The sequence below is a fragment of the Zonotrichia leucophrys genome, chromosome 3 (genome assembly GCF_028769735.1).
Source record: "Zonotrichia leucophrys gambelii isolate GWCS_2022_RI chromosome 3, RI_Zleu_2.0, whole genome shotgun sequence".
NCBI classification, from domain to species: Eukaryota; Metazoa; Chordata; class Aves; order Passeriformes; family Passerellidae; genus Zonotrichia; species Zonotrichia leucophrys.
This window is the reverse complement of record NC_088172.1, coordinates 63,641,141-63,666,809: the sequence shown is the minus strand read 5'-3', so window position 1 is coordinate 63,666,809 and position 25,669 is coordinate 63,641,141. Positions and strand designations below refer to the sequence as shown.

The following is a 25,669-nucleotide window of genomic DNA, read 5'->3' as shown; positions in this document are numbered from 1 at the left end:
ACTTCTTTGTCAAACTTCTGTTCATTCTGAGATTTTCCATAACTTATATCTGCTCTGACATCTAACTTGAGAGCAGAATGTGGCTTCTCTGTTAAAATCAGTATCTTCTGTATGCTATCTATGTTTAGTTGTAATTTTTTGCATCAAAGGCAAGGTGCCACTTGTCTTATTGCATACTCAAAATCATCGTTGCACCAAGGTCTACAAATTAAGCCATCTGTAAATATTCTGAGAACTTTGACACGAGCAGAAGGGGCATTTTCTTTGCCTGCTTCTACAATGTGTAAAATACTGCCATCTTTCCAATTGACCTGGAAAAATTTGGCCAAACTTGGCCTTTATGTGATCTCCTAAAGAGAGGAAGCTGTTTCTCCTGGGCTTGCAGTGCCCACCCATTCCCAGCATGTCTGGAGGATAGACTAGGCTTCTTTCTGCTCAGGATGTACCCAGGTGCTAGGGAGAAATGGAACAGTAGACACTCTGTAATCCACAGCTCCAAGGGGAACTTCCTGAGGAAGGTGAGTTGTTCACACTGTTTCAGTCTTTTCCTGTTTCAGTGCAGTATTAGGGCCAAAATGCTATGCTGTCCTGTGTTGTGCCAATTTTGTATTTCTCTATTACTCTTCATAGATTTTTATTACTTCCCATATTTTTCCAGAGTAAGAGAGTATAAAGTGGAAATATTCTACAAGATTTTAAATGTGAGAGTGAGCAAAATGTTTTAAGACTGTGATGCTCCAGACGGAACCTTTATTTGTTTGCTTCTATATAAGAGAAGTGCTGCCCTGTGATATCAGAGCAGTTGACTGTCTAGTGCTGGAGAGGAAAGTGATGCTGATGGAAATGTTCACATGGACAAGACACTACATACTCCATCCCTCTGAGAGCTCTTAAAGCAGTGGAGTGTCATTTGACAGTGGATCCCTGAAAGCCCTCTCTTCTCGTGTGAGATGGGATTATGATAAGATCAACATGACTGAATCACCCAGCTGTTGTTGCAGTCATCTTTTCTGTCCAGAGGGACTGAGGTTGTCTAGCAGCCCTGCATGGTACAGCCCTGCTGCATTCACAGATCTCAGACCCATCAGAGCGGCTGCTCCTGAGCTGCCTGCCAGTGCTATGCCACTGCAAAGCACAGCTTTCCATTTCTGTGGCAGGACAGTATCCTATTCTCCAGGCCAGCTGCTTACAGAAAGAGGGAAAAACCTTGTGATTTTGCGTTATGGAAAAAAAACTTGTGATTAAGTTATGAAATCATCTCAAATTAGGTAAAGAATACTTTCAGCTCTAGTTGAAAATATTCTCTGCCTAATTTGAGATGATTCCATAACTCAGTCTTACTCTAGTCAAGTAAGATTAGGTTGTCTTTAAATGTCTGGCTTTCATTTCTTAGATGTTCAGTACAGATGTTTGTGTTTCCAGTTCACCTTTATGTAGTGTTTTTAATTGCAGAATAGCCAGTCCATTTGACCTCCCAAATTTTTGCCATCTCATGTCTGGTGGCAGTGGTTCCCTCAGTTATTTTGTGCTGTGTTGCAATGTTATTCAGAGGGTTAGTACATTTCTTAGAACAAACCCCAATTACTGGAAAAGACAGATAATAACTATGTATCTCGGTATTTCCTTCATTACTGGATGACTGAGAACCAGCATAGAATTTCATTTGCCTTTTAAAAGTATTTACACTTCTTAAATAAGGCATTTATTTTTGTGCCTTTAATCCTGACCTTTTCTGTTCTTTCTACTTTGGTTCCTTGAGAACAATGTATAGGAGAGTAGCCATTGTTCTTCACAGAGCTTGTTCTTTGGGGTTTTCCCCTGTCTGTCTGCAGGATGCAAAATTCCTCACCATTCTGTAATGCAAAATCTTGTTACTGAGGCTTGATAAATCATCGTGACATGTAGTTGGACGGTTAAGATGTCATGTCAAGTGTCACTCTTTTCAAGTGAACCTTTAAATATATCAAAGCCATTCTTCAGTTTTTCAGACCCCAGCTTCACACATTAATGCAGTACATCTTTCATGACAGAAAAGATCAGACAGACTTGCATAGAATCATTTTCTGCTTTCATTTTATATAAATATGAATAACAATTTTTACATTAAAAAAAGTATAGTGACAGGAGAAGCAACATGTCAGCCTTCTTCACACCTAATTCTGTCCTCAGATCAATACATGTCTATGCAGTTTTTTTATTTTTATTCCTAGATCCTTAAGTCAGGCAGAAATGTCATTGAAGCCAGTGTGTCGCAGACATCTTTTCATGAAAATCCTTTCTTTAGGATTTTTTCCTCCTGAGAAGCTGAGAGGCCTCAGCAACAAAATGTAAACATTGATTATCTGCTGCTGTGGAATGCAGCAGGTGCATCTGTGATTGGCCCCTCTTGGATGTTTATGATTAATGGCCAATCACAGCCCAGCTAGCTCGGCTCTCTGTCCGAGACATAAACTTTTGTTATTCGTTCCTTTCTATTCTTAGCTAGCCTTCTGAGGAAACCTTTTCTTCTATTCTTTTAGTATAATTTTAATGTAATATATTTCATAAAATAATAAATCACACCTTCTGAAACATGAAGTCAAATCCTTGTCTCTTCCCTCCTCTGAAAACCCCTGTGGACACTGTTACACCAGTGGGAGTTTTACTCTACATAATGTAATATTTGAGAAGGAACATTATGCTTGTGGATCAGAAAAGCTAATTTTGTAGGTATCAGGCTTGTCATGCAGGCAGGTAATGTCTGGCAGTTCTTTTTATGCTGGGTGTTGGTGTAGGAGCTATTGCATCTCTTCCAACCTTTAATTTTGTATAAAACTGTGTGTCATTATTCATCCACACTGTCTATCCATAAAAAAAGAACAAGAAAAAGAAAAAAAAAAAGAAATAATACCTTCTAGGATGGAAGGCAAAAACTTTACTTCAGACTTTGTATCTCTTGGACTTGGTGAATGACTTGTCTGGTAAAGAACTACTCATCTGTGAAAACTACTGTGATATTGACTACTATTTTTTAAGACCCTTATTCAATTTTAAAGATTTATTTTTCTGAGTTGCCAGCCATTTACATCTGGAGCATCCATATGAACACTGGGTTTGAGGTATCTCCAGTCAAATACTCAGGTTTTATAAAGTTTTAGAAAATATTGATCATAGTATCCAAAGCAAATCTTATAGTCCATAGGTCTTTTTAAGTTCAATTTTGAGGACCGAAGAATAAGAAACTGAAGAATAAAAGTAATGTTAGGCTTTCATGTGCGGGCTTGAATAATCTCTGTAAGTAATAGAAACAGCATTACCCCACTGGGGCTGCCTTCAGATGAGAAATGACACGTAATGATATTTTAAAGGAATGCTATGTAGGTTAATTATTGAATGGTATCTATGCGGCTTCTAAAACAGCAGATTTACATTCTGAAGCAATTAAAAGGCCACCACAGGAGCTCACTGCTGCTTCTCAGTCCTGTTGGACCAGAACTGATTCCAAGATTGGACTTTGCTGTAAGAAGTAAGAAAAATTTAAGATAAAACAAGGGAAAGAAATGCTGACTCACTTTTCTTCAATTAAGACTTCACAAGAGAAGTTTATTTTTAGTCTTAGCAAATAACCTGGTGTTTTGATCTTCTGCAAGTATTTATACTTCTTAATTTTAATAGAGAGTTTATATTTCTTTATTTTAATAACTCCCCTCAAGGCTAATATAAGCTAAGCATGTAAATCCTCAGAGAACTAGTGGAAAAAGGCAACTCCATTCACTTAAATGTAAAAATAAACCATTTGGCATGCAGAGAAGAATCTCATAAATTATTATTTTTTTTCTTTCTCTGTCATCTAGTACCTTCTTGGCCAGATTGAAAGCACATACAGTTTCCTGTTTGCATTTTTTTTTTTACTTTGAAGTGATGGTGAATAGATTCATTAAATTAGAACAAAAAAATCTGCTAATCTTTTGCTTGTCTTCTATTTCAATGGATGATCTAAAAGGCTGGAATTATTTGTTGCAGTGCTGTCTACAGTTTGTTGCAAGGGAAGTAACCTTAATCAGATTTTGAAGATATGTTTTCCTTCCAGCAAAATCTCCAGGACACAGCTTTTCCAATTACACGGAGAAGAAGGCAAGGAGACAAAGCTAGTCTGGGGAGCTTTCTCTTTCAGCAGCAAAGTTTGCATCTCTTTTAATGTAGTTAAAACGTTTGACAGGAGAGAGTAGGGTTTAGTGATGTGAGGTGATTTCCAAATGAGTGTTAGCTTTTTGCTGACCTACTTTTGACTAGTGGTGTATTCTTGCCCATTACTTTTTGTCATTGAATAATGCTGATATATTAAGCTGTGTGCTTCAAGGGCATTGTAAAATTGCATGTAGGGGCAGGACTGAACTGTGAAAGTGCGAATTACTCTATCAGATCAAACCCAATTAAAAAGTGACAAGCACAGCAGGAGAAATTGAAAGCAAGGTTTATCTTTCATGTAACGTAAGAAGTCACTATATCGGTTAGAAACAAAGTGAGTGTGAAACAGATTCTCCACCTCTTCTCATCCCTCTCCAAAAATTAATAATATCTGCTGACTTTATTATCCAAAAGAATAAGCCCCTGAGTTGTAACAGCTCACGTTGAAGGACACTGTGACAATGGCAAGAGAAGGGGAAGTACAGCACCCGAACACCTTGAAGCTATTTGCTATCAAAGTGTGCACCGGGCCTCAGGTCAGCACATTTGGGGATTGATGGATAGGGAGTTTGCAAGAAGTGCTGGCCGTTTTTATAAAGCTGTAGTCTGTCATTAAAGAAAGACTTGCCAGCTTGCAGGCTCTCCACAGTTCTACAGGAAGTGTAGGAATAAAAGCATGGTAAGGAAACTGTGAGCTTTTACTAAGCACTGTAGTTACAGACCTGCTACAAGCTAGGGAAAGTTATTTAGTCTCCAGTGCCACTGCAGAAATCCTTATAAACCCTTTTGCATAACATCCATCAGCACTTTTCTAATGAGTGATTGGGCCTGTGAATGTATAAACTAATGCAGTTGTCTATGTACAATAAAATATTGCAGAATCCTGCTTCCAGACTGCTGGGGCTATGGTGGGTTTGGTTTTTTTGATTGTTTCAGGTTTTTTTGTTGTTTGGTTGGTTTGCTTGTTTGCTAATCTAATAAACTCATATATCAAACAAAACAAACAACAAACAAGTAAATCAACCTTGCAACATGCGTTCTATACCTGCCGTTGCATTGCAGACAGCTTCAGTGATGTGTGACTGCTGTGTGACCTGGCGCGCACCACCTTCTGCAGACAGTCGGTGTTACACTGACCCTGATGCTTGCTGCTAATGGTATTATCTCAGTGAGCTCCTCTGTGTGTAAACTTTAGCACAGCTGATTTGGCTAATGCTGAGTTTTCAGATCAGGATTTGGTGGGGGACATTCGACTTTATAAGGGGAAAAAGCCCAACAAACACAGAAAGGGAAAGCACTTGTGTGTAACTTGTGCTTGGAGCCATCGTACTGTAAGGAAGGTGGGGGAGATGAGTGTGTAAACTCACAGGGTACCCGACCCATTTAGCATGTTTTCCCCATAAAAACAGTGATGCTCTTTAGGATGCCTCTTCATATAAAATATATATTTGATGTACAATTGAATGAGACCAAGTGATTTACAGTCCTATGAGAGTTGGACTTTGCAAGCAGCTTATAGAGAGGAGGGAAGAAAAGTTGTCATATTGTGGAAATAGTTATTATCTAAAAGCCTCCATTTTCCTGGAAGAGGTTTACTTTTTACCATTGATGGAGTACCAATGGTCATTCAAAAGAACAGCTTTGTTGTTGTGTGTTATGGTAAGTAGTCTTTTGGAGTGTCTTCTGGGTGAAGAAGTTGTAGGGGCTAAGAGAATGTCTAGGTCTGAGCTTTAAAAAGAAACAGACGCACACACAACTATCTCCCCAGACACCAACCACAAAATACTCCAAACTAAATTTCCTAACAATCTTGAGTGGTATTTCTTTTCATTCTGTAGTGTTTTGGTTTTATCAGAAAAGTTTGATACAAGATTGATAACAATTTAAAGGACTGTTCTGCATGGACTGATGCATTTGTAAGGCTAGCTTACTTCTCCTGAAGGTAAAGAGGAGTAATGGACAATATTTCTGTTTTTGTGGGGATGATTTTTTTTAGCTGTCATTGTTGCCTTTATTTGTTTTTTATTTTGTCAAGAGGAAGCTTCTGCATATTGTGTGTTTGTTAGTCTCAACATTTTTCTGGCTCAGCCAAGAGGTTAATGCATTTTTTATTGATCTATTATTATAACAGAGATACAATAGCCTTTCAAGAAAAAAGGGAGAAGACACCCACACTGCAATTTGAATGTGAAAAAGATTAATGAAATTCTTATTCCTAACTGACATGTGTAAAATATGTGGGTAAGAGATAAGTTGGTTTAAAAAAAGAAAACCCCCTCAGAACTGTAAATTTATATCATTACCTAACTTTGGCCTTTATTTTGCAGTGACCAGTGTAAAAGAAAATGCTGAGAAGTACATGGAGATTCTGGAGGATAAACTACATAGGTAAGGATGGTATCATGAAAACCTTGAAATCTTAAAAATGCTTGTACATGCAGCATTGATATGCATAAAAGTGTTAGGAACTTGCATTAGAATAATACCAAAAATACTTCAAAGTAGGAAATACTGTTTGTGTTAAGAGCTCTGTTCATGGCTGCATTCAGCAGCCTGGCAGTGGGTGCAGGTAAAAGAAAGAATCACTGTTCTCCAGTGCAAAGGGCTGCTCTGGAGCAGCAGTGGTCCAGCCTCAAGTATTGGGGATGACAGCTGGGTGAAAAATCACCCTTCTGCTCCGATGCAAAAACCAACACTGAGCAGGGCCAAAAGAATCCCTTAGCAGAGTTCTGGACATCTTTAGCAAATAATGACAGTCAATATAACAGTTTTGAAAAAATGCCAGTTTGGGGTATTGGAGAGAGCAAATACAAACCAGGACAACAATAGAGATATTTTAAGAACTGAATCCTTATGCAGAATTTACATCTTTTTATGCCTTTTTTTTAAAAAACAAACACTAACGTTTCTATTTCCTTCTTTTGCTGTGTGAAGAGGGTTCTAGGTGACCCCTCTGACTTTAGGCTTCTCCTTGAAATATGGTTAGCAAATATTACAGTGCTGTTGTAATGGAATCTTCTAGTGAGTGAACTTTGCCCTGAATGAGTATATTTGTATTTTAAAAGGCTTTCATGGGTTGTAATTGGAGTTTGTGTCATAATAAAATGTAATCCACCAACTAAGCACTACTTCCATTTCCATTACTAAGCAGGTATAATTAATAAATTGTTGCCCTTGCTATTTTTTGTTCTATTGATAAGGATAAGGTTTTATATATTTTGCTCACTCATGCTTTTGAATATAGAAATATTTTACTCAACTCGTAAATTTAAAAGATATTCCGATCTGAATGAAAAAATGATGGAAACAGACCTGAAGATCAAGCTTTGTTTCTGTGTGCTGCTTAGCCCTCTCTTATTAACATTTTTACTCCATATACCTCAGTCCATAAGTTTAAGACAAGTCTTAAGGACTTTTTATGCTGTCTTTTTGAAAACCATACTCTTTATTAAAAAATGAAGTATAGCAACAAGTTTTGATGTTTCTAGAGTGTATGGATTTAATTGACGTATTAGGCTCCCAGAAGGATTTAAATTTCTCTTTAAGTGTTAAATACTTAGAGTATGTTTGTTTGTTCCTCCTTCCAGAGGTTTATCAGATAGAATTTTCAGGTCCCAGATGGTGAAGATTCAGTCCTGAACTTGTTTTCCAAGATGTGCAAATGGTATTAGTCTAAAAATAGTTCAAGTAATTAAGAGCTAAGAATTTGAATACTGATTGAAAGAGAAAATCTTTCATGTTTTTATGAGAAAGAAGTTTCCAAGATACTGTGTCTTGAAAAATATTTTATTTTTATACTATTTTAATTTTAGGTGATTATAGATATTTGGTTTTTTTATAGGTTCTTTTTAGTTTCTTTTAGTAGTTAGCTACACCTGCTTTACAGCTTGAGCAATAAAATAGAAAAGCAAGCAAGAGCCCAAGAGGCTTCCCCGAACCCTGCCCTTGCTTAGAGCAATAACTTGAGAGAGTTTCTCTTTTTTGGTCTTCATATAAATGCTCAGATTACTCATTTGTATATATCATAAGCTAAAGAAAGAGTCACTAAGGAAAGTTTAAAGAGTAAGTTTTAAGATTACATTTTAGACAGAGATAGAATTTGCATCTGGCTCATGGATGCACTTTTGGGGAGGCTCTTGAAACCAAAAGAGGATCAAGTCTGGATAGCATGAATTCAAATAAACCTCCAAAGCTTTTTTCCAGATGAAACCTATAATTCTGCTAGGTAGTGTTTCAAATAGAAACAGCCTAGATTGAGATCACTTCAATTTAAGATACAGCTTCAAAGTAAAGCAGAACTCTTAGAAATGTCATTTTTGACCACTTTGTAACAGAAGGAAAAGAAAGCTAATGAAGAAATCTCTTGACAAAACAGCTTTAATGAAGATTCAAGTTTCAAAAAATCAATTTTGTCAGTTAATTTCCCTCCCCCCCTTCCCTTTTTCTCTTTTATTTTCTTAAGAAAAGTTTGGAATATATTCCTCTTGTCCGTTTGTTTTTGTTTTTTTTTTTAATGGAGAGAGGGGAGGGTAACCTAGCTCACATGCTGGAGTACTTTTTGGGGAGGTGGGGGTTTTGGGTTTTTTTGTTTGTTAGTTGGTTGGTTTTTAAAACAAATGCAGTACTTTTCACTGCGACCTAAAAGATGCATCCATTGTCAGGGAGCTTAATAGAATATGTTTCATTAGGAATGCTACTCTTTTGATAGCCTTGTGTCTAAAGAAAAAAATGGGAAAACATGCATTGACAAAAAATGGAAATATGTTCAGCAGCTGATAGCTTCACCCCAAAGAAGGCAAAGCACCCACTAACTATACAGATTACTTGACACTCTTTTTTCCTGATTTAAAATATAGGTTATTTTCTGACAGCAGACTGACAGTCATTGAAGACAGTATCCTCCAATAAAAGAATGAACAAATAGCATGTTTAGTAAGCTGCTGTCTGTCTCTTTCCTAGTCACCAACATACATCAAGCCATTCTCCAAGTTTATACATTAAATAACTGGCTGCCCTCTTGAGAGTGTAAATACCATTGCTTACCTTTTGTTAGGAAACAGGAGATGTGCAAAAGTGGTGAGAGTTAGAATAATAAAAGTGAGTTCAGCAGAGACCTCCGTCTGTGTGAATATCTGAAGTACAAGAAGTTTTGTGTTGGTAACTAAAGCTCATCACTTGAGCCATTTAGGAGGGATTGTACAGGAGATGTTTACAGTAATTGCTCTAGCTCATTGAAATTCAGATGAGCATCTTCTCATGGGACCCTTGTTCTGCCACAGAAAGTGGGAGTTTTTTTCATTTCACTTATTTCTACACCAAGTGAAGGCTTTGCTAGCACTTTATATCATTACCATGAATAAAGTGGACTTCAACCATCCAACTCTTTCAAAAACCACCAAGTTCTGCCATAAGTGAGCTTTAGTCATGTAAATGGGTGAGGGTCACAAACTGATCCTAGTCAAGAGTGCTGTAAATGCCATTAAAGATTTCATCTTGAGCATAGAGCCTGTGTGTCATGTTACAGAAACTGATGCCTGCTGTAGGGAAACTGCTGTGCTAAGGCTACTGAGTAAGTCTTTCCAAAAGGTTTTCCCTCTTGTCTGTGGAGCAGCACAGGCATTCTTGGGAGTGCCAGATGGTCTGTGGTAATTTTGTGTAACCTATGGCCCCCCTCAGTTGTGCTGAGGGCTGTTCAGCTGCTGGTAGTATCTCAGCAGTGCACAGATAGGACTGAAATGTCATCTTTGCCTGCCTGCCCCCAGGACTGTGTGTTTTCTACTGTGCTTCCAAGAGACTTCGCAGCCCCATCCCTTGCTGGATAACGATCTGATCTTGTTTTGCTTACCAACAGTTCTGCTGCTGGAGTGTTAAAATGCAGGTTAGATAAAATATTAGATCCTTCTAGTGACTAATTTAGTTCCTTTCTTCTTCCCAGCTGGTCTAAGTCATACACAGCTGTGAGAACATTAGCTCCAAAATTCTGAGAAGCAGACACTTTATATGTGGTGATGCATTCCTTTGTATCTCTTGGCCCACATGGTGATGACTTCTAAATCCCTTATCATAGCTGCCTCAGGCTGGAAACAATTTTTTATACCAGCTGATGTAAAGATGACATTTCTTGAGCTGAGGGAATTTAATGTGATTGTACTGTTCTCCAGACCTCAAAAGATTATGCTGTGACTTCCATTCATCACAAAACCAGGGCTTTTAAGGGGCTTTTCCTAATTCCCGGATAGGAATAATGAAATTATTTTTTGGGAATAATATTATTCAAGAATAACTGGTGACAATTACACAAAGGTGTTTTATTAAGCTATTTTCTGTACTATCCTGCAAGAAAGGGAAAATGCATAAATATAACAAGATGCAATACTGCAGTGACTGTCCTTTGCCATTGTTGAATGATACAGCAGCAGGTAAATTGGCAAATGTATGCAAAACCTTTCTTCTTTAACTGACTCTCTTCTGCTGTTTGTCTTGGGTTCATTTTCTGTTCAACAATGTTTGTTTTCATATTAATGGTGCCTTAATTTTTACTCATGGATACACGGTAGGGAAAATGTCGTGGTCTTAGTCTGATGCAACTTGTGCTCCTCTGCATGGCTCCTTGTTCACTGAGCTGTTAAGATAGTTGGTGTGATAAAGGCACCTTGCATTTATTGAAGCAGCAGAAATCAAGCCCAAGGTCTTTTACCTGATCTCATGTGTGGTTTTTCTTTTAGGAGTTTCAATCAAATGTCACTTGCCTAATTCAGAACAAATGTGGCTGCAGCCTGGTTGCTCAGACTGCTAAGGGCATGCACATTTTCTCTATCAGAAACAAGGTTTCTCATGCAGGCAGTGCTTTTAATGCATTTGAGGATGTCATCTTCACTGAGATCTTGCCCCTTCAGGCGAGACATAAGATATTCTGAGGGTCCCATTCCATAAGAGGACAGGTCAGGATTAAATGCCACCACATCACCTTCCAGTTTACATGAAAACGAACAGTCTTAGAGGTTACTGTCTTTCCTTATTATTCACTGTTAGCTTACATACCACATGCCTCACGTCTCCTTTATAAAATACTAAGTTTCAGAAATGGTTTTGGGAGCAGAGCTGGGTATGAATGCTCTGAATAGCACAGCACACTAAAAGGACAGTGTTTCACACTGCTGATGGTCTATAAATAGTCTCACATCAAAAGGACTGTGTATCCTTGCAGATTTGTAGCTCTTTCTCTGTTGTTCCTGTATGTATGGAATATTTTGTGGTTTAATTTAACATTGATTATATAGGCGTAGTGTTCCCCAGTGTGTTGTTTGCTTATGACTTCAGGCTGTTGTTTATGAGAGGTCCTTTTCTTCATGAAAAAATGCCCTTGGATGGCAGTGGAATCGCTTGTGTTGCCTTCTGTTACAACAAAGGCCTGCAGGACTAGGCTTGGTGTGATTAACTAAAGCACTGAAAATTTGGAACATGTTTAGAAATTGATGCTGCATGAAGTGAATATGTACATAACTTGCCAGATCCATATATTTGGAAGAAATCTGTGCACTCTCCAGTGACATTTGAAGGTATTCTGCCTAATTGTGATTTGCTGTTCTTTAGAGTAAAACAGTTTTCTCTTGACCATACTGTGTAGTTTTATCATACTAGTAGGTACACAAAAAGCCTTCAACCACTACCAAATAATTTCTCATGTTTCAGTAATGTGAAGAACACATTGCAGTGTCACCAAACCCTCATGGGAACAATCAAACACTTTACTTTGGACAATCCTTTCTCCTTGTTGTGAACAATACAGCTGCTTTGTTTCAGGTACCTTATTTTTCTGTCTACATAATAGAGGCTGTCATGAAAACAGGGCTATTGTTTCTTACAGGCTCGTGTTTTCCTGGTATTTTTTTTTCCAGCCTGAAAACATAAGCTCTTGTTATACTACTTGCTTTGCTGGGGAAATGTTATGATACTACAAATCAAAGGATTATGACTTTCAGCCATATAACTGGTGGCAAAAACATAGGAACTTGTAAATGAAAGTAACATTTTAAATGTGTTTCTATAGGGGAGGGGAAATTTGGCAAGATCCCACTGATTTCTTGGTACTGTTGTAGTGAGGGAAGTTTACTTCCCCAAAATACAAAGAAAAGGAGCTGTGAATATTGAAAAGCAAATTTCTAAGTGTGTTAGTTAATAATTTACAGGTGATTTTTGGTTCCTATATTGGCCCAGTCTTATTTGGGAGATATGTCCTGGTTTTTTTTAATAGTTTAGGAAAGTTTCACAGTGGTGAATCCAATTAACAAGAAAAATTTAAGTATTCTTTCGTGTTCTATTTTCCCCTCTGCTTTAAGCACTGTGCTCTTTCCTTTTTGCTCTTCTTTAATTCCTCTGTCTTGATGTTAGCAGTCTTAGAAGGGGGACTTTCTGATTCTCCCCCTGCTCTTCCCTTTATTGTGGCTCCTCTGTCTTGGACTTGTCTCATTTCCACTTTGTGCATTTTATTCTTACCTTATTTTATTTCCAACTTTATCCCTTAGGACACCTGTTTTTGCCTATCTCTTTTGTGTTTCGTGGAGCAGGGGGAAGTTGGATAGTGGGAATATAATAAAGCACTTTCTTCACAGAAACCCTGTTTTCACCTTCAAAACACATTCAATTACTTTTCAATCTGTTTTATTCTACATGACCACAGTGCAGGTTCTCACCAAATATCCTTTTTCTCTTCACAATCACTTGCAATATGTTTGGAAATGTTTGCATTTTCCTGACAAAGTATAGCATCTTGGAAACTCTTAGTAAATTTAAATAATGTCAGAAGAAATTTGATGGTATTGCTTCACAGAAGTGGGTTAGCCTAGATTAAGTGGGTCTGGAAGAAAGGGGGGAATCTTCACTCTGCCTTTCATTTCTGCTTGTGGAAAGTGTAGCTAATGCCCACAGGGCATGGAAAAGGAAATCGTCGCTATAGAAGTGCAGCAGATAAGAGTTTCTAATCATGTTTCTGCAGCATAATGTGTGTTTTATCATCAGTGTTATCTGGTGCCATGTGCTAGTGGAGATCCTTTGATAAACTCATGTCTGTGCCAGGATGGAACTCTGTTCCCAGCCTTGAACTTGTCTCTCAGCCCTGGCAGAACTAATACCTATCTACAGATGAAATGCAGGTTGCACGAGCAGTAAAAATGGAGGGCAAAGAATGCAATCTGCTTCCTGCACCAAGTAAGAAAAGATATTTAAAAAAAACAAACAAAGCAAAAACCAAAGAGAAAAACACCCCCAATACCATTTCTGTCTATGGCAATTGCAAGATAGGAGATAATTGCATTGATGGAACCCACCACGCCTTTTGTGTCAGTAGCAGGAATCTTCTGAATTTGCAGTCATAAAATTAATTTTTTGCTACAAGAGGAGGAGAATGTTGTTTTATATACTAAGGAACCATCTGCTGGTTTAAGGTATGGAAGGAGATTTTTGCAGAAAGGAGGGATGAGGTAGGTAGGCTTTTGGACCCCACAGTACTCTGGGGAAAGAGGACATAACACAAAACTTACCTTTTCACTTTAAGTCCTAGCAGACAATTATTATTGCACCAACGTATATGTGTTACATATAACATTTTTTAAAGACTTGCTTCTGTATGAGATGATAAGAAGGGAAGAAGGACGCAAGAATTAAGAACTCAGAAATTGTTATTGTCCTTTTTTTGTTTTTGTATTGTGCCTGTTCAGAGATGCTGGGTCACAAATACTGATTTTTAATTGGGAGTTGGGGGAACTGTGGCACGTGACCATACTGTTTGATAAGAAGTAGCAGAAAGCTCTGTTCTTTCTAGCTATTCTCAGCATTGAAACTAGATCCTTTTAGAAAAAAAAAAAAAGAAAAGGTCAGATTTGAGGCCAGTTTCCAGTGCCTCAGAGCTTTAGAAAAAGCAAAGCACATGGTTGAACAGCCTTTACTAACTCCCAGTCCATATTAATTCAGGTTTCATCCAGGACTTTTTCCAAGTTACTGAATTAACATCAGTAGTTAGTGTGCAGCATTGTCAAAGACAAGGTGACAGGGGATTTTGCTGCTTATTCATGGAAAATCTTGCCCTTTTTTCCTCTAGGCTCTGTGTCTTCCATTCATTTTATTCTTAGCATAGCAAAAATTGTCAGAAGGCAAGGCCTCTCCCCTTCTAAAACCAGAAAGTATTGCCCTTGCTTGAAAAGGAAATATGATGACAGTTCACAGCCTCTCGAGCCGGTTCGCAATTGTGCATTTTGTCAGGATTTTGTTTTATTCTGTATGCTCTTTTCCTATGCTGCATTGTTCTGGTGCTGGTCAGTGGTGCCTGCAGAGCTGCAGTTCACCACTTTGCTGAAATTCATTAGTGTCACAATCTCTTGGTTTAACCCCAGGCAGCAGCCAGGCCCTGCCCAGCCCCTCGCTCACCGATCCAGCAGCAGGATCAGGGAGAAAACAGGAAAGGTGGAAGTGAGAAAACTCACAGGTTGAGATAAAGACAGTTTATTGGAGAAAGTGAAGGCCACACCCACAAATAAAGCAAAACAAAGAATTAATTCACCATTTCCCATGGGCAAGCAGGTGTTCAGCCATTCCCAGCAGAGCAGGGCCCTCTCACGCAGAGCAGTTACTTGGGAAGGAAAATGCCACCAATCCAAACATGTCCCACTTCCTCCTTCTTCACCCACTTACATATACAGCATGATGTTAGATGGTCTGGAATATTCCTTTTGACAGCCTGGGTCACTTGCCCCAGCTGTGTCTTCTCCCACCTTCCCTGCACCCCTAACTTCCTTGCCAGTGTGGCAGTACCACAAGCAGAAAAGGGCTTGGCTCTGTAAGGCTTGCTCAGCAATAACAAAAACATCTCTGTATCATCAACCCTGTGTTCAGCACAAACCCAAAACACAGCTCCATACCAGCCACTGTGAAGAAAATGACCTCAGCTAAAACCAGCACACAGTAGTTCTCTCTGTTGCAAACTCCTGCCTCATTAAGAGTAAGTACTTCTATATCATTTTGCTGCTTTGGTGTGCTGAGATTTCCCTGTTTTGGAGCAAAAGTAAATTTTTTCGTATCTTTTCCCCTAATCTCTTGTGCTCTTCTTGCTTGAATTATATAAATTTTATGAAGAGTTTAAAATCCATATTAATAATTTTTTTGTTTGTTAATTAGTGATACTTTTCAATGTGGAGAGGATCCCATTTTATGAGTGGTGAATGTCTACCATGACTGACAGCAGTCATGGATCCTTCCTCTTCCCCAGAGTAGGTTCTTGGCTTTTTGACCTGGAAGCCTGTACAATTTCTCTTGAAGATACTGATGCTAATGTATGTTTGCATTAATGGAGGGAAGATTGATAAAATTAGCTTTGGTGGTTTGTTTTTAATATTTTTCCATTTCCTATGCATAAATGCTCTGACTATGACATAATATTTTTTATAACAGCTCCACTGTGCTTCACAAAGATTGTTCAGCTACTGACCTCATCCTAGAATTTTCAGAGGGAGTTTGAAAGGAAGATCCAAGATCAACAATATGAGGATGTATTTGCAGTGTGCTGTGGCTGTTGAGGAGTTAAATTTGGGCACTCTGTCAACCTAAAGGACAGTGGTTTCATCATTCCCTTCAAATAATAAGGAAAACATGCAGCAGAATATAGTAGTGTTAGATGAGAGGCAGTCTGAAAACTAGGGACCGAGTTTGAGAAATTGATTAAAAATATCCCTTTACACAGAGGACTATCTCCAGTAATTTTATGGGATTTTTCTCAGTCTTGCTGAGAAAAATAACTGTAAATTCTTCAAAGTGCTTCTCTTTGCCCTTCAGCATCACCTGTGCTTGCCCAGTTCTGCCCGGCTGTTGACTTCTCTGTGAGCTGATTTCATGCAAACCTCAACCCATCTTAGCTGTGAAGATACGACTGTGAGGGGACGGAGGGATAGCAAAGCTGTTTGTCACCTCTGGGTCCGTGGCATTAAGCTTTTGCTCTCTTACCAGGTGCTCTTGGTGGCTGCATGTAAGTGAATACATGTAGTGAAAAACACCTGCTCCCTTCTGAACTTGGCAAGAAAAGTGTTGGGTGGATGTGCCTTTTCCTAATGCTCCATGTTTTCCATGTTTTCTAATGCATCCCTGAAGACAAGATTTGAAACCAGTTTGTGCAATTACAGAGGCTTTGTCATCTGTCCTGAGTAGGATTGTCATCAACAGTATCATGGGTGTGGAGCAGTCAGGGAAGATGAGGATGGATGCCTGACACGATCTGCCTGCTATCCAGCAGTGCTGCTAAATCCTCCTGCTCTGTCTTTGGATGATACTTTGCACAAAGCCCTGGCTGCCCAGTTAGATAGAAACAATGATAATTAAACCAGTAGAAAATAAAGCATTGCCATCTGCATAGCAGGAGTATGAAGATGTAGGATAACTATTTTGCATGCAGCTGGGACAGTCTTTCCTGCTAGCATTTGGAAGTTTTCATTAGTTAAGGTGCTTACTACTGGGAATGTGCTGTGCTAGTCTGGGGAGACAACACACAGCCCAGCCGTTCTGAGTGTTCTGTCAGCAGCAGTGCAGGGGTTTGTACCCAGCAGGGTCGAGCCAGGGAGGATCTGCAGACCTTGCCCTTTCTCTCTTGCTCCTTTTGAACCAGAACAGGATTTGGCTCCTGAGTCTGTATGACTCTGCCACTACAGCAGGTCATATGGTGCCCTTGGATGTTTCAGAGGAACTCCCTAAGCACGTGGCTATTGACATCAGGATTTGGCCAACACTCTCCTTTTTCCAGGTGTGTCTTCCTGGTTACAAAAGCTGAATTTCAAGGTACATTCCTATATTATGACAATATATCACCTCTCCCAATTGTGCCTCTTCTAAAAGGTTATTTCTTTGCCCTGTTTTTTGATCATTATGTATGCTTAATTCCTGTTTGGTCAGTGGCACACAGGATGATTCACATCCCCAAATTCCCTTGACAATGAAAGTCTAAATCTCTCATGCTTTCAGAGAGAGAAGTATATTTTAAACTGTTTTATATCAGAGAACAGAGGTGAATAAAAATGATAGGAGAATTGTGAATTCTTTCTCTGTGCTTTTTTGTACTGTGATCAGAGAATGTAATTAACAATAAGAGATGAGGCTCATTATTCTAATTGCTTTGAAATAAGAACACATTCTTTGCTTGGTATAAATAGCCATTGCTGCTATTGCAGCAGTGTGGATTTGTGGCAGCTGAGAATGTGGCCTCAATGCAAACGCTGTGCTTTCTTCCTGTGGCATACTTTTAGAAACAAATGTATTCTCTTGGATTAGAACTGGTTGTGACTTGATTGACTTCCGTTTTAGAGGAGGTCACTAGAAGTCAGATACTTTGCGGGGTTCAACTCAAGAAATTGTTGAGGCCTTTGTAGGAGCTGAGCTGAACAGAGCTTAGATGGATGTGTAAATACTGAGATGCATGTTTTTCAAAACTGGAGTCTAATTCATGCCTCTCCTTTAAATCTAATTTGGGATCAAATATTAAATAGCGCATAAAAAATATCTCATTCCAGCAATTCCTATCCAGCCAAAATGAATGACATTGTGGGGCTTTGCTGTTATTGCAAGAGCCAAAGGCAAGCAGGATATAGACTGAATTATCAGAGTTACTGCCAAACTCAAGGGTGTTTTACCAGATTATGAATTAGGTGAATGATAAACTAGAGTTGAGAAGCTGACTTCATGTGAACTGCTGAATAAGAAGAATTCCCTGGTAGCTTTCTCCTCATCTATCAAAGTTAAGTTTTATAGTCTTAGAATAGATTATTTGTAATAGATGTTTCAGTGGAGGTAAAGGCAGAGGACCATTTCTTTTCTTAAAGAGAAATAAATAGCCCTGAAAGCAGGTAGTAAATTTTTTACATTATAGATTGGGTAATACAGTAAAAATAAACTGCAAAGTAAATATAGGGACACAATTGAATTATAAATGCTCTCAACAAAATGCCTTCCTTCTTCCCTTGTAAATTACTGAATTTCCTGCATTCAGCATATTCGTCCCATTCCTACATCCACCCTGTGTTAAGAATCAAAGTGAAAGCCATCAGCTGCAGCAGTCTATCATTTTGTGTTGCCAGTGGAGATAATTTAAGTATAACATAGTGACATTGAATATTGGTAAAAAGATGACAGCCTGTGATTAAAGTTCTGCACCAGGTAAAATAAATGGCTAGAGAATTGAAGACAAAATGGCGGAAGTATTGTTTGATATTGTGTGGTATCTTGTTTTTTAATAACACTAATCAAATGTCAATTGATGGTTTTAAGCACTAGATGTATTGTTTTTAACAGGCCTTTTGGGAAGGAAAAACCAGACAGGTAGTATGTACATTTCACATAAAATACAAGGTGGTAGTTCTGTCCTGAAGTTGCTATATCAGGATACAGTTTTTTTAGAAAATATGTCAGTTCTTAGAAGACTGGTTTTAGATTTCAGTGTTAATCTTTCAGTATTCTCAATGCAGTAATTTTACTGAGTGGAAAAAATTGTGGATAATGAGTGTAGTTGATAAGCCTAATTTTTTAAAACGCATTTGGCAGAAAACATTGGCAGATATTTATTTATTCTTTTATTTTTTTGTTTACTGAGATTACTGTGGGGGGCCATGTATTTTTACATGAATATTATTTCTTATTTGTTGCTATTAGCTTCTTTCTATGAAAAATTCTGCATGGAAAGGAATTTTTAAAGCAATATGAAGGTAGTTTAAGTTTATAGCTTTTGTGAGGTCTGAGAAAATTCCTTAGAAATCTTAGAATCCATCATAATAGTATATTTACCCTTTTTCCTTAATTATGCATTTTATAGAATTGGTGATATAGCCTCATTATGAATATATACAAAATGTCTTTGTCTAAAGACACTACCTGGAGCTACCCCAAGTAATAGAGTGGCAGCGTTACCTTCTAGATAACAGGAGAAAGAGAGGGAGAAAGTAGAGACAGTGAAGAACAGGGTTAAGTTTTTTAGCTGAGAGGAGTATAAAGACCTGTTGTCCCTGCTCCCAGACCCACAGAAATGCAGAAACACAGAAAGTGTTCCCGGAGTGGAAGTTCAGATATGGGCAAGCAGAGATGTGAAAGAAGCAGGGAGCATGCAACAGGCAGCAGCTGTCTGAAGAAGGCTGTGCAGTGTTGGAGTGGTTGCCTTGCAGCATGGCATTTTTCCTTCCAACACAGTGTTACATTTCTGTTCCATTCTCTAAGTGTTTTTTGTACTCGGCATGAGGCGTCTCCAGTGTTAAATATCTCAGATGAGAAGGTGTCTGAGTGTATTTGGGATTCTCCACCAGGACTCATCTGATATTTGTGAACAAGGAGAGAATTTAACTGTTGTTCTTCTTTTTGCTCACTAAGCCAAGAAGTGAGAGCTCCTAATTCCAACACAATTTAAGACTGTGGTGGGTGTTCCACAGCAGTATTGTAGAGGTTAGATCACTCAACAAGGACACAGGATATCTGGTGCCAGGTACTCTGTCTATTGCACATCCAGATTTGCTCTGTCTTGAGGAGATGTGGGTGCCAAAGCCACCCCATTAGAGGCTGGTTTGGAGGCTTTGATCACCTTTTCCCTCAAATCTGTCCCTTCCTGCATATTTGCCTGGCTCCTGGGATGCTGTAGAAAGCAGAGCCACTGCCAACACCCATTCCTGAGCTGCATGAAAGTGATGTCCACACCTCTGTGCTGCACTGTCATGTCCTGTCTGGATGCACTGGGATGTCTTTTGGATAGGACTGATGTGCAGAGAGCGTGACTGTGGCTATAAAGTAGATACTAGAAATGTCAGCCCAGAGCAAATTTTTCAGATGTTGAAGATGTAAAAGTCTGAAAGTTAGATGGGGATTGTGAGGATTGCTTTCTTGGGCTTCTGTGGTTCTGGTCCAGAACATTGTCTAGTGAATGAAACATCACATTTAAAGAGGGAGAGCTAATTGCTGGTTTGTAGATACTATTGTATTTTTTATAAAGGAGAGGGCAAGGTTGGAGAAGCAAGTTGCTGTTGCTTGTGCCAGGGAAAAGCACTACCAGCTTCAAACTTTGCCTGGGAGTTTTAGCTAGTCTCCAAGGTAGGGAAGATTGTTATCTGACAAGGGAATATGTGAAGTCTCCTTCTGGGAGCGAGTCTTGTTTTCACATAGAAAAATGTAGCAATAGTGCTGAGCAGCAAACAAGTGTTATCAGTGAGCTTTAAAATAAGGGAGTAGAAATGATGTTTCCCACACTGGGAGACAACCATATGATTGGAACCATATGAAGTTATTTCATGAGATTTTTGGCTCCTGAGGAGAATGGGGAAGAGAGACACAATGCAAGGAATTGAATTGTGAAATTGAGGTTATGTTGAAGGCATTTATAGGATTAGGGAGACTTGCAAGAAGGGGAGAATAAAAGAGTTTTGATTTCAGATGTTTCGGGAAGGTGACTTTCTAGTGTGCAGGCCAAGGGGAAACAAAAGTTTTAGTCCACATTTTCTTTGTAGTTTCTCCCTTATCAGTCTGCTGTTGCACACCAGTCAGGTGGGGAAAACAGGATTATGTGCCTCCTTCCCCCTGGAGCCTCATGTGAGTCACTGATTGGCACATTGTAGTCCTTGGTTTGTTCCACAGGTTGGCTGTAGGCATCTTAAAATGTAACAACCAAGGTTAAAGAACAAGAACTTATCAGGCTGGAAACTTCTTTTTAAATTCTTTTTAATGAAAAAGAGAAGTAAAGCTGGAGTAGATTCTTAAATCTAAGAATTATATAGAGAAATATATTTAAGAATATCTAAACGATATTCTTAAATATAAGAAGTGTTATTAATGCATGACTGTGAATTAATATGATTAATCAAATAAAAAGATGAGGCTCTGCTAAGAGTGAAACAATAACATTGCTTTTTGTCCTCAAAGCATCATTAGAAGATACTTAGTTTTGCTTGCCTCTTTTGTTCACTGCGCAGCTATTGCCTTCAGAAAAGGGAAAAAAATAATAGCTCAATGTTGAGTGAGAAGAGCTCATTTCTCCCCTGTGGGGCAAAATATAAATAGAAGCAAGTGACCAAAATATAGAAGAACTTTCCCTAGTTTGTACAATAGTTCAATAAAAAATGGGGATATTGAACAAAGCCTTTGATTCACAGTGCCATTTTATGCAAGCCTCAAAAGTTTTCAATCATTTTAATTGTCATAATGAAAATCCCTGTTGTTTGTGCCAGACTATTTTTGTTGCATTTTGTTTGCTTTTTTTTTTTTGTGAGAGAAAACTACTTTTAGGATTAGTCAATAGAGTTAAAATATGTGCCAGGTACTGGGAGAAGATAAGTACATGGTTTCCTGAAAATGTACCTTGATGTGACTCACCTATTAAAAGGAAGTCATCTAGAATATCTCTTCTTAGTGATGGTTGCCCTTCCATCCTAAGTTACATTTTGATTATGCCATTTCTCAATAGTTGTCTTACTGTGTAACGTTTTAGCTTCTGTCTCACTCTCTTGGCTTTCAGTGTGAGGGTTCTTACAGGTATTTCCCTTGAAATAACCAATATCATAGTGTTGACCTCAGGGTGTTTTAAACCACTTGTAACAATTCACTCACCAAGGGGCATTCCTGAAAACTATAGACAGTTTTCAGGAAGCATATAAACGGTGACATCTTCCTGTGTTGATTCCAATATGCTTTTGAGGAGGTTTTGCAGAACTTTGTTTTGGTTTGGTTTTGTGGTTTGGTTGTTTTAGTTTTTTTGGTTTTTTGGTTTTTTTAATAGAGTTTAATATAAAATCTTTTTACTATTTTTACACAGACATGTTTTCATTTAGACTACAATGTTCAGGAACTGAATGTGCCTTTTGTATGTATGGAGAGCTCTCAATAAAGAAAAGTCATGTTCTTGTAGTTCCAGTTAGCACTATAAATAGCTTTAGAATAATGTTGTGCTGAGAGCCATAGAGAGCCCCCATAGATACCTCCCAGAATCTCGTCAAAAGGCAGAAGAGCAATGTTTTTTGGAGCTCAAAAGAGAAAGAACCCTTGCTGGTTATGTCTCTTGACATGAATTTCACCCAACATCACAAGTAGAGGGGAGATATCCTCTAGTTTCCTTTTGCCTTTTTACCCTGGTCGTGTTTCCTATAAAACTGCTTGAGCCTTAGTAAAGGCAACTGCAATTACAGTGTCAATTGCCACTTTATGAAGAGAACTCAAGGATAAGCCTCTGTGTTCCACATCCATTTCCTCCTGCCCATAAACAGCCCTTTTTCTCTGACAGCTCTTTCATCATCATCAACTTGACCTAATGCAGAATTCTGTCTGCTGTGTCCTTTTGTGTTGTTGTGGATGTCTCAGCCATTCTTCAAGTCAGCTTAGGCCTGCTCTTGTAGATTCTTTCTGCACAGTATCCTTGAGGTAAAACCTGTCCCAGCTATCCATGCAGCTAAAAAATTACTCATGTGGAGTCTTGCATCTCACTTACTTCATCATCAATTTCCCTGGCCATGACTTGACAAAAGCAGTCTTGTCCTACTCTCATTCATTCAAAATGAGCACTTCTGTCTTTTTTTCCATTTCACATTGTTTTTCCTTCATTGACTCCTTCTGTTCTGTCTCATCAAGATTAACTGCTAGCTTCCAGTGTCAGGGCTACTCAGATTCTTTAACTCTCTACTCAGTATTTGTCTCTTTTTTTTAATGTGAGAAGAAAGGCTTTCCTCACTAGATGTTAAACCACATTGGTGTCAATCACTTGCCCCTTGTATTCTTATTCTTATAGCATCTCTGACCTTACATGATTCCTCTTCCAAGGGATGGAGATCTTGGGAGTCTAATGACATGTTTTATTGCCCTCCCACAAATCTTAAAATGCTCATTCACTGTGATGTCTCAGTGTTCTTGGCACCACTTAGATTAGTTACTCGTGTAACTAATTAAACTGTAGAACTGTAACTAACATGCCATGTCCAGTCCACTGTGTTTTTGAACATCCTCATCTCTATCCTAGCTCTTGCTGGTTGTTTGAAAGAGAAAAGTTGCTTTGAGGAAAAGGCCATCATTCTAATGTGTTTGGTGTTTGTGCAAAGCCTGGCACTCTGGCTCTTGGCAGCTCAGAATCAGCAGGTGATTAAGGTATGCTTTGTGTCACTGGGTCTATGTAAATGGTTGATGGATTGTGATTTGTTGTGGATTCCAGCAGATTGTTCCAGACACCTTCATTGAACTTGCCACATATGCCACTTTGATAGTAATATACAGGCAGGCATATAACACCTAGAGGTGTTGATACATCATGAAATATTTATAAGTATAGGAATAATGCAAAATCTCATCCAGACTCGATCCATCATTTTGAAACGTTTCCTACCTGAAAAATCTCAGTGTTCTGTACAGCCACCCATGGAGGCTTCATGGAGACTGCAAATGCACTTTTAGTATGGACTGAAAATTAATAAACCAAACTCTGAAATTCAGTTTAGTTTAATTTTTAACACCTGATGTAAAAGCTAGTTTTTTGCATGCTGGGGACAACATAATTGGTAATAATAATTTGAAATGTTAGCTATTTGCAGCTTTAAAGTAATTTTCATTCCAAAAGTGTGTTTGAAAAATGCTTCAAGGCACTGAATTCCAAAATAGAGACTAAAAGGTGGAGCCTTGATATGCTGGGCTTAGATCTGTTCAGAGTATCCAAGTGTACGTGCATTCACTGATTTTGGTTGAAAAATTCAGCATAACATCTTAGCATCTTAGTTCAAGTTGTATCAGAGTTTCACAAATACCATGATAAAACAATGATAGCCTTCAAATAAAAGCCATCTGTTAACAGTAGATTCAGTAACTGCTGATTACTAAAATGCATTTAAAACTTAGACACAGACAAAACCACATTGACCAATGCGCTGAGTCAGGGCCAAATAACAGCAGCCCATGCACCATTATGCTGTACTGTTATACATGCTGTTCATCTTCCCCACTGTGAAATCCTGCATATGTCACCATCTCTGCCCTAATTTTGTCAATAAAGCTCTTCATTAAATTAAATAGCCAAAACAAGTTATCCTTTAGAAATTCTGAGTTAGCTCTCTAGAGTGTTGGGTTTTTTTTTAGCTTTTAATAATCAGCTATATATAGATGCAAACAAACATTTTCAAAAAGCAAGTAAATGGGCTTATGTATGTCTGCAGGAAAATGTTTTGACTGTGTAACTATGATAATGTGATTGACAAGTAGCGAAACAGCAGGGGTTATTTTATTTTTCTGGCTTGGTAAGTGAAATGCTACCTGGATGGAACACAGATGTGTAATCCATTTTTCCCTTTCTAATTAGTGATACTTTGAACTCCTTGGGGGAGACCAATTTGTGGACCCCTTGCTGCATTATGCCTTCAATAAACACATATACTGACTCTTAAGCACAAATCAAATAGCTCAGCTTCTGAAGCCTGATTTTGCTTTCAGTCTCAGTATATTGCTGTGTGATTTTTACAGCTTGCCATCTTGTAGAATTTGGAGTTAAAAAGATACTTGTGTAGTTTAATGAACTCATTGTGAGAAGTGTAGCTTCTTTTTCCTTTGTTTGGGATAAAAGATAAGCTGGTACTTAATTTAGACAGAAAAGTTCAAATCAAAAAGTTATTTTTCTTTTAAGTCACTTAAAATTTCTCACAATATAGTATTTATATAGTAAATCGTATAATTTGAAAAAAAAGAGTGAAAAAAATACAGCAGTTATTAGCACTGAAATCTGTCTGAAAGCGTGTATTGACATGGGAATAGTCACTTCTCAGTCTCATCCCAGGCTCTGCCACTGATCTACTATTTTTTAGCAAGCAACCTACTCATTTGCTTTCTTTGAGACAACATGTATAAAATGGAGATGTGGCCACATCATTTACAAACAGTATGATGTTAGTATTCAGTTCTCAAAATCTATCTACACTCAGAATTCCCACTTATTTCAGGTGGAAATAACTTTTGGTTGGATCTCAGGAGTATTTCTTATAATGTACATGTTTGAGAGATGATTAATGGATGAAAAGTTTATAGAGGCTTTGTATTTTGAATTCTGTTTTTGTTTTGGTGGCCTAACAAAATAGAAGGAAACCAAAGCACATTAGTAAGAGATAACAACAGCACTCAAAAACATAAGACTCAAAAAAGGAGACCATTGTGGTTTAGTCTAATCTGATTCACCAGTGCTGAAGTAAGCACATTTTAGTCTAATAAGAAATTTAGTGTACCTATTTTCCAAAACTTAGACCTGATTTAATGCAGTAAGTAGTGTGATTGTTCACACATGATCTTTTACATCAAATTCAGGAAAGCCACATGGGTGCAGGATACACAGGCCTGTGTGTCAGATATTGTGAAGGAGGCACTGGCTATGATGGCAAGGGCCCTGAGCCTGTGTCTGAAGAACAGGAGGAAGTCTCATATAGCCAGTGTTTGCTGTGCAGTTGGAAGCAACATCTTAACCCAAGCAGGTTTTTCTATCATCTGC

General features: G+C 38.3%; 1 protein-coding gene across 5 annotated transcripts in view; it reads left to right on the top strand.

Annotated features, from left to right (window-relative positions):
• Nucleotides 1–25,669, top strand: part of DISC1 (DISC1 scaffold protein) — a 174,547-nt gene that overhangs the window by 135,139 nt on the left and 13,739 nt on the right. For all 5 annotated transcript variants that reach the window (XR_010439576.1, XM_064708525.1, XM_064708526.1 and 2 more), the window contains one exon: nucleotides 6,495–6,555. Coding sequence is in view for 4 of the 5 variants with exons in the window: in XM_064708525.1 (XP_064564595.1) it covers nucleotides 6,495–6,555 (61 nt within the window). In the remaining variant the exon portion in view is untranslated. The remainder of the gene's footprint in view (nucleotides 1–6,494; nucleotides 6,556–25,669) is intronic.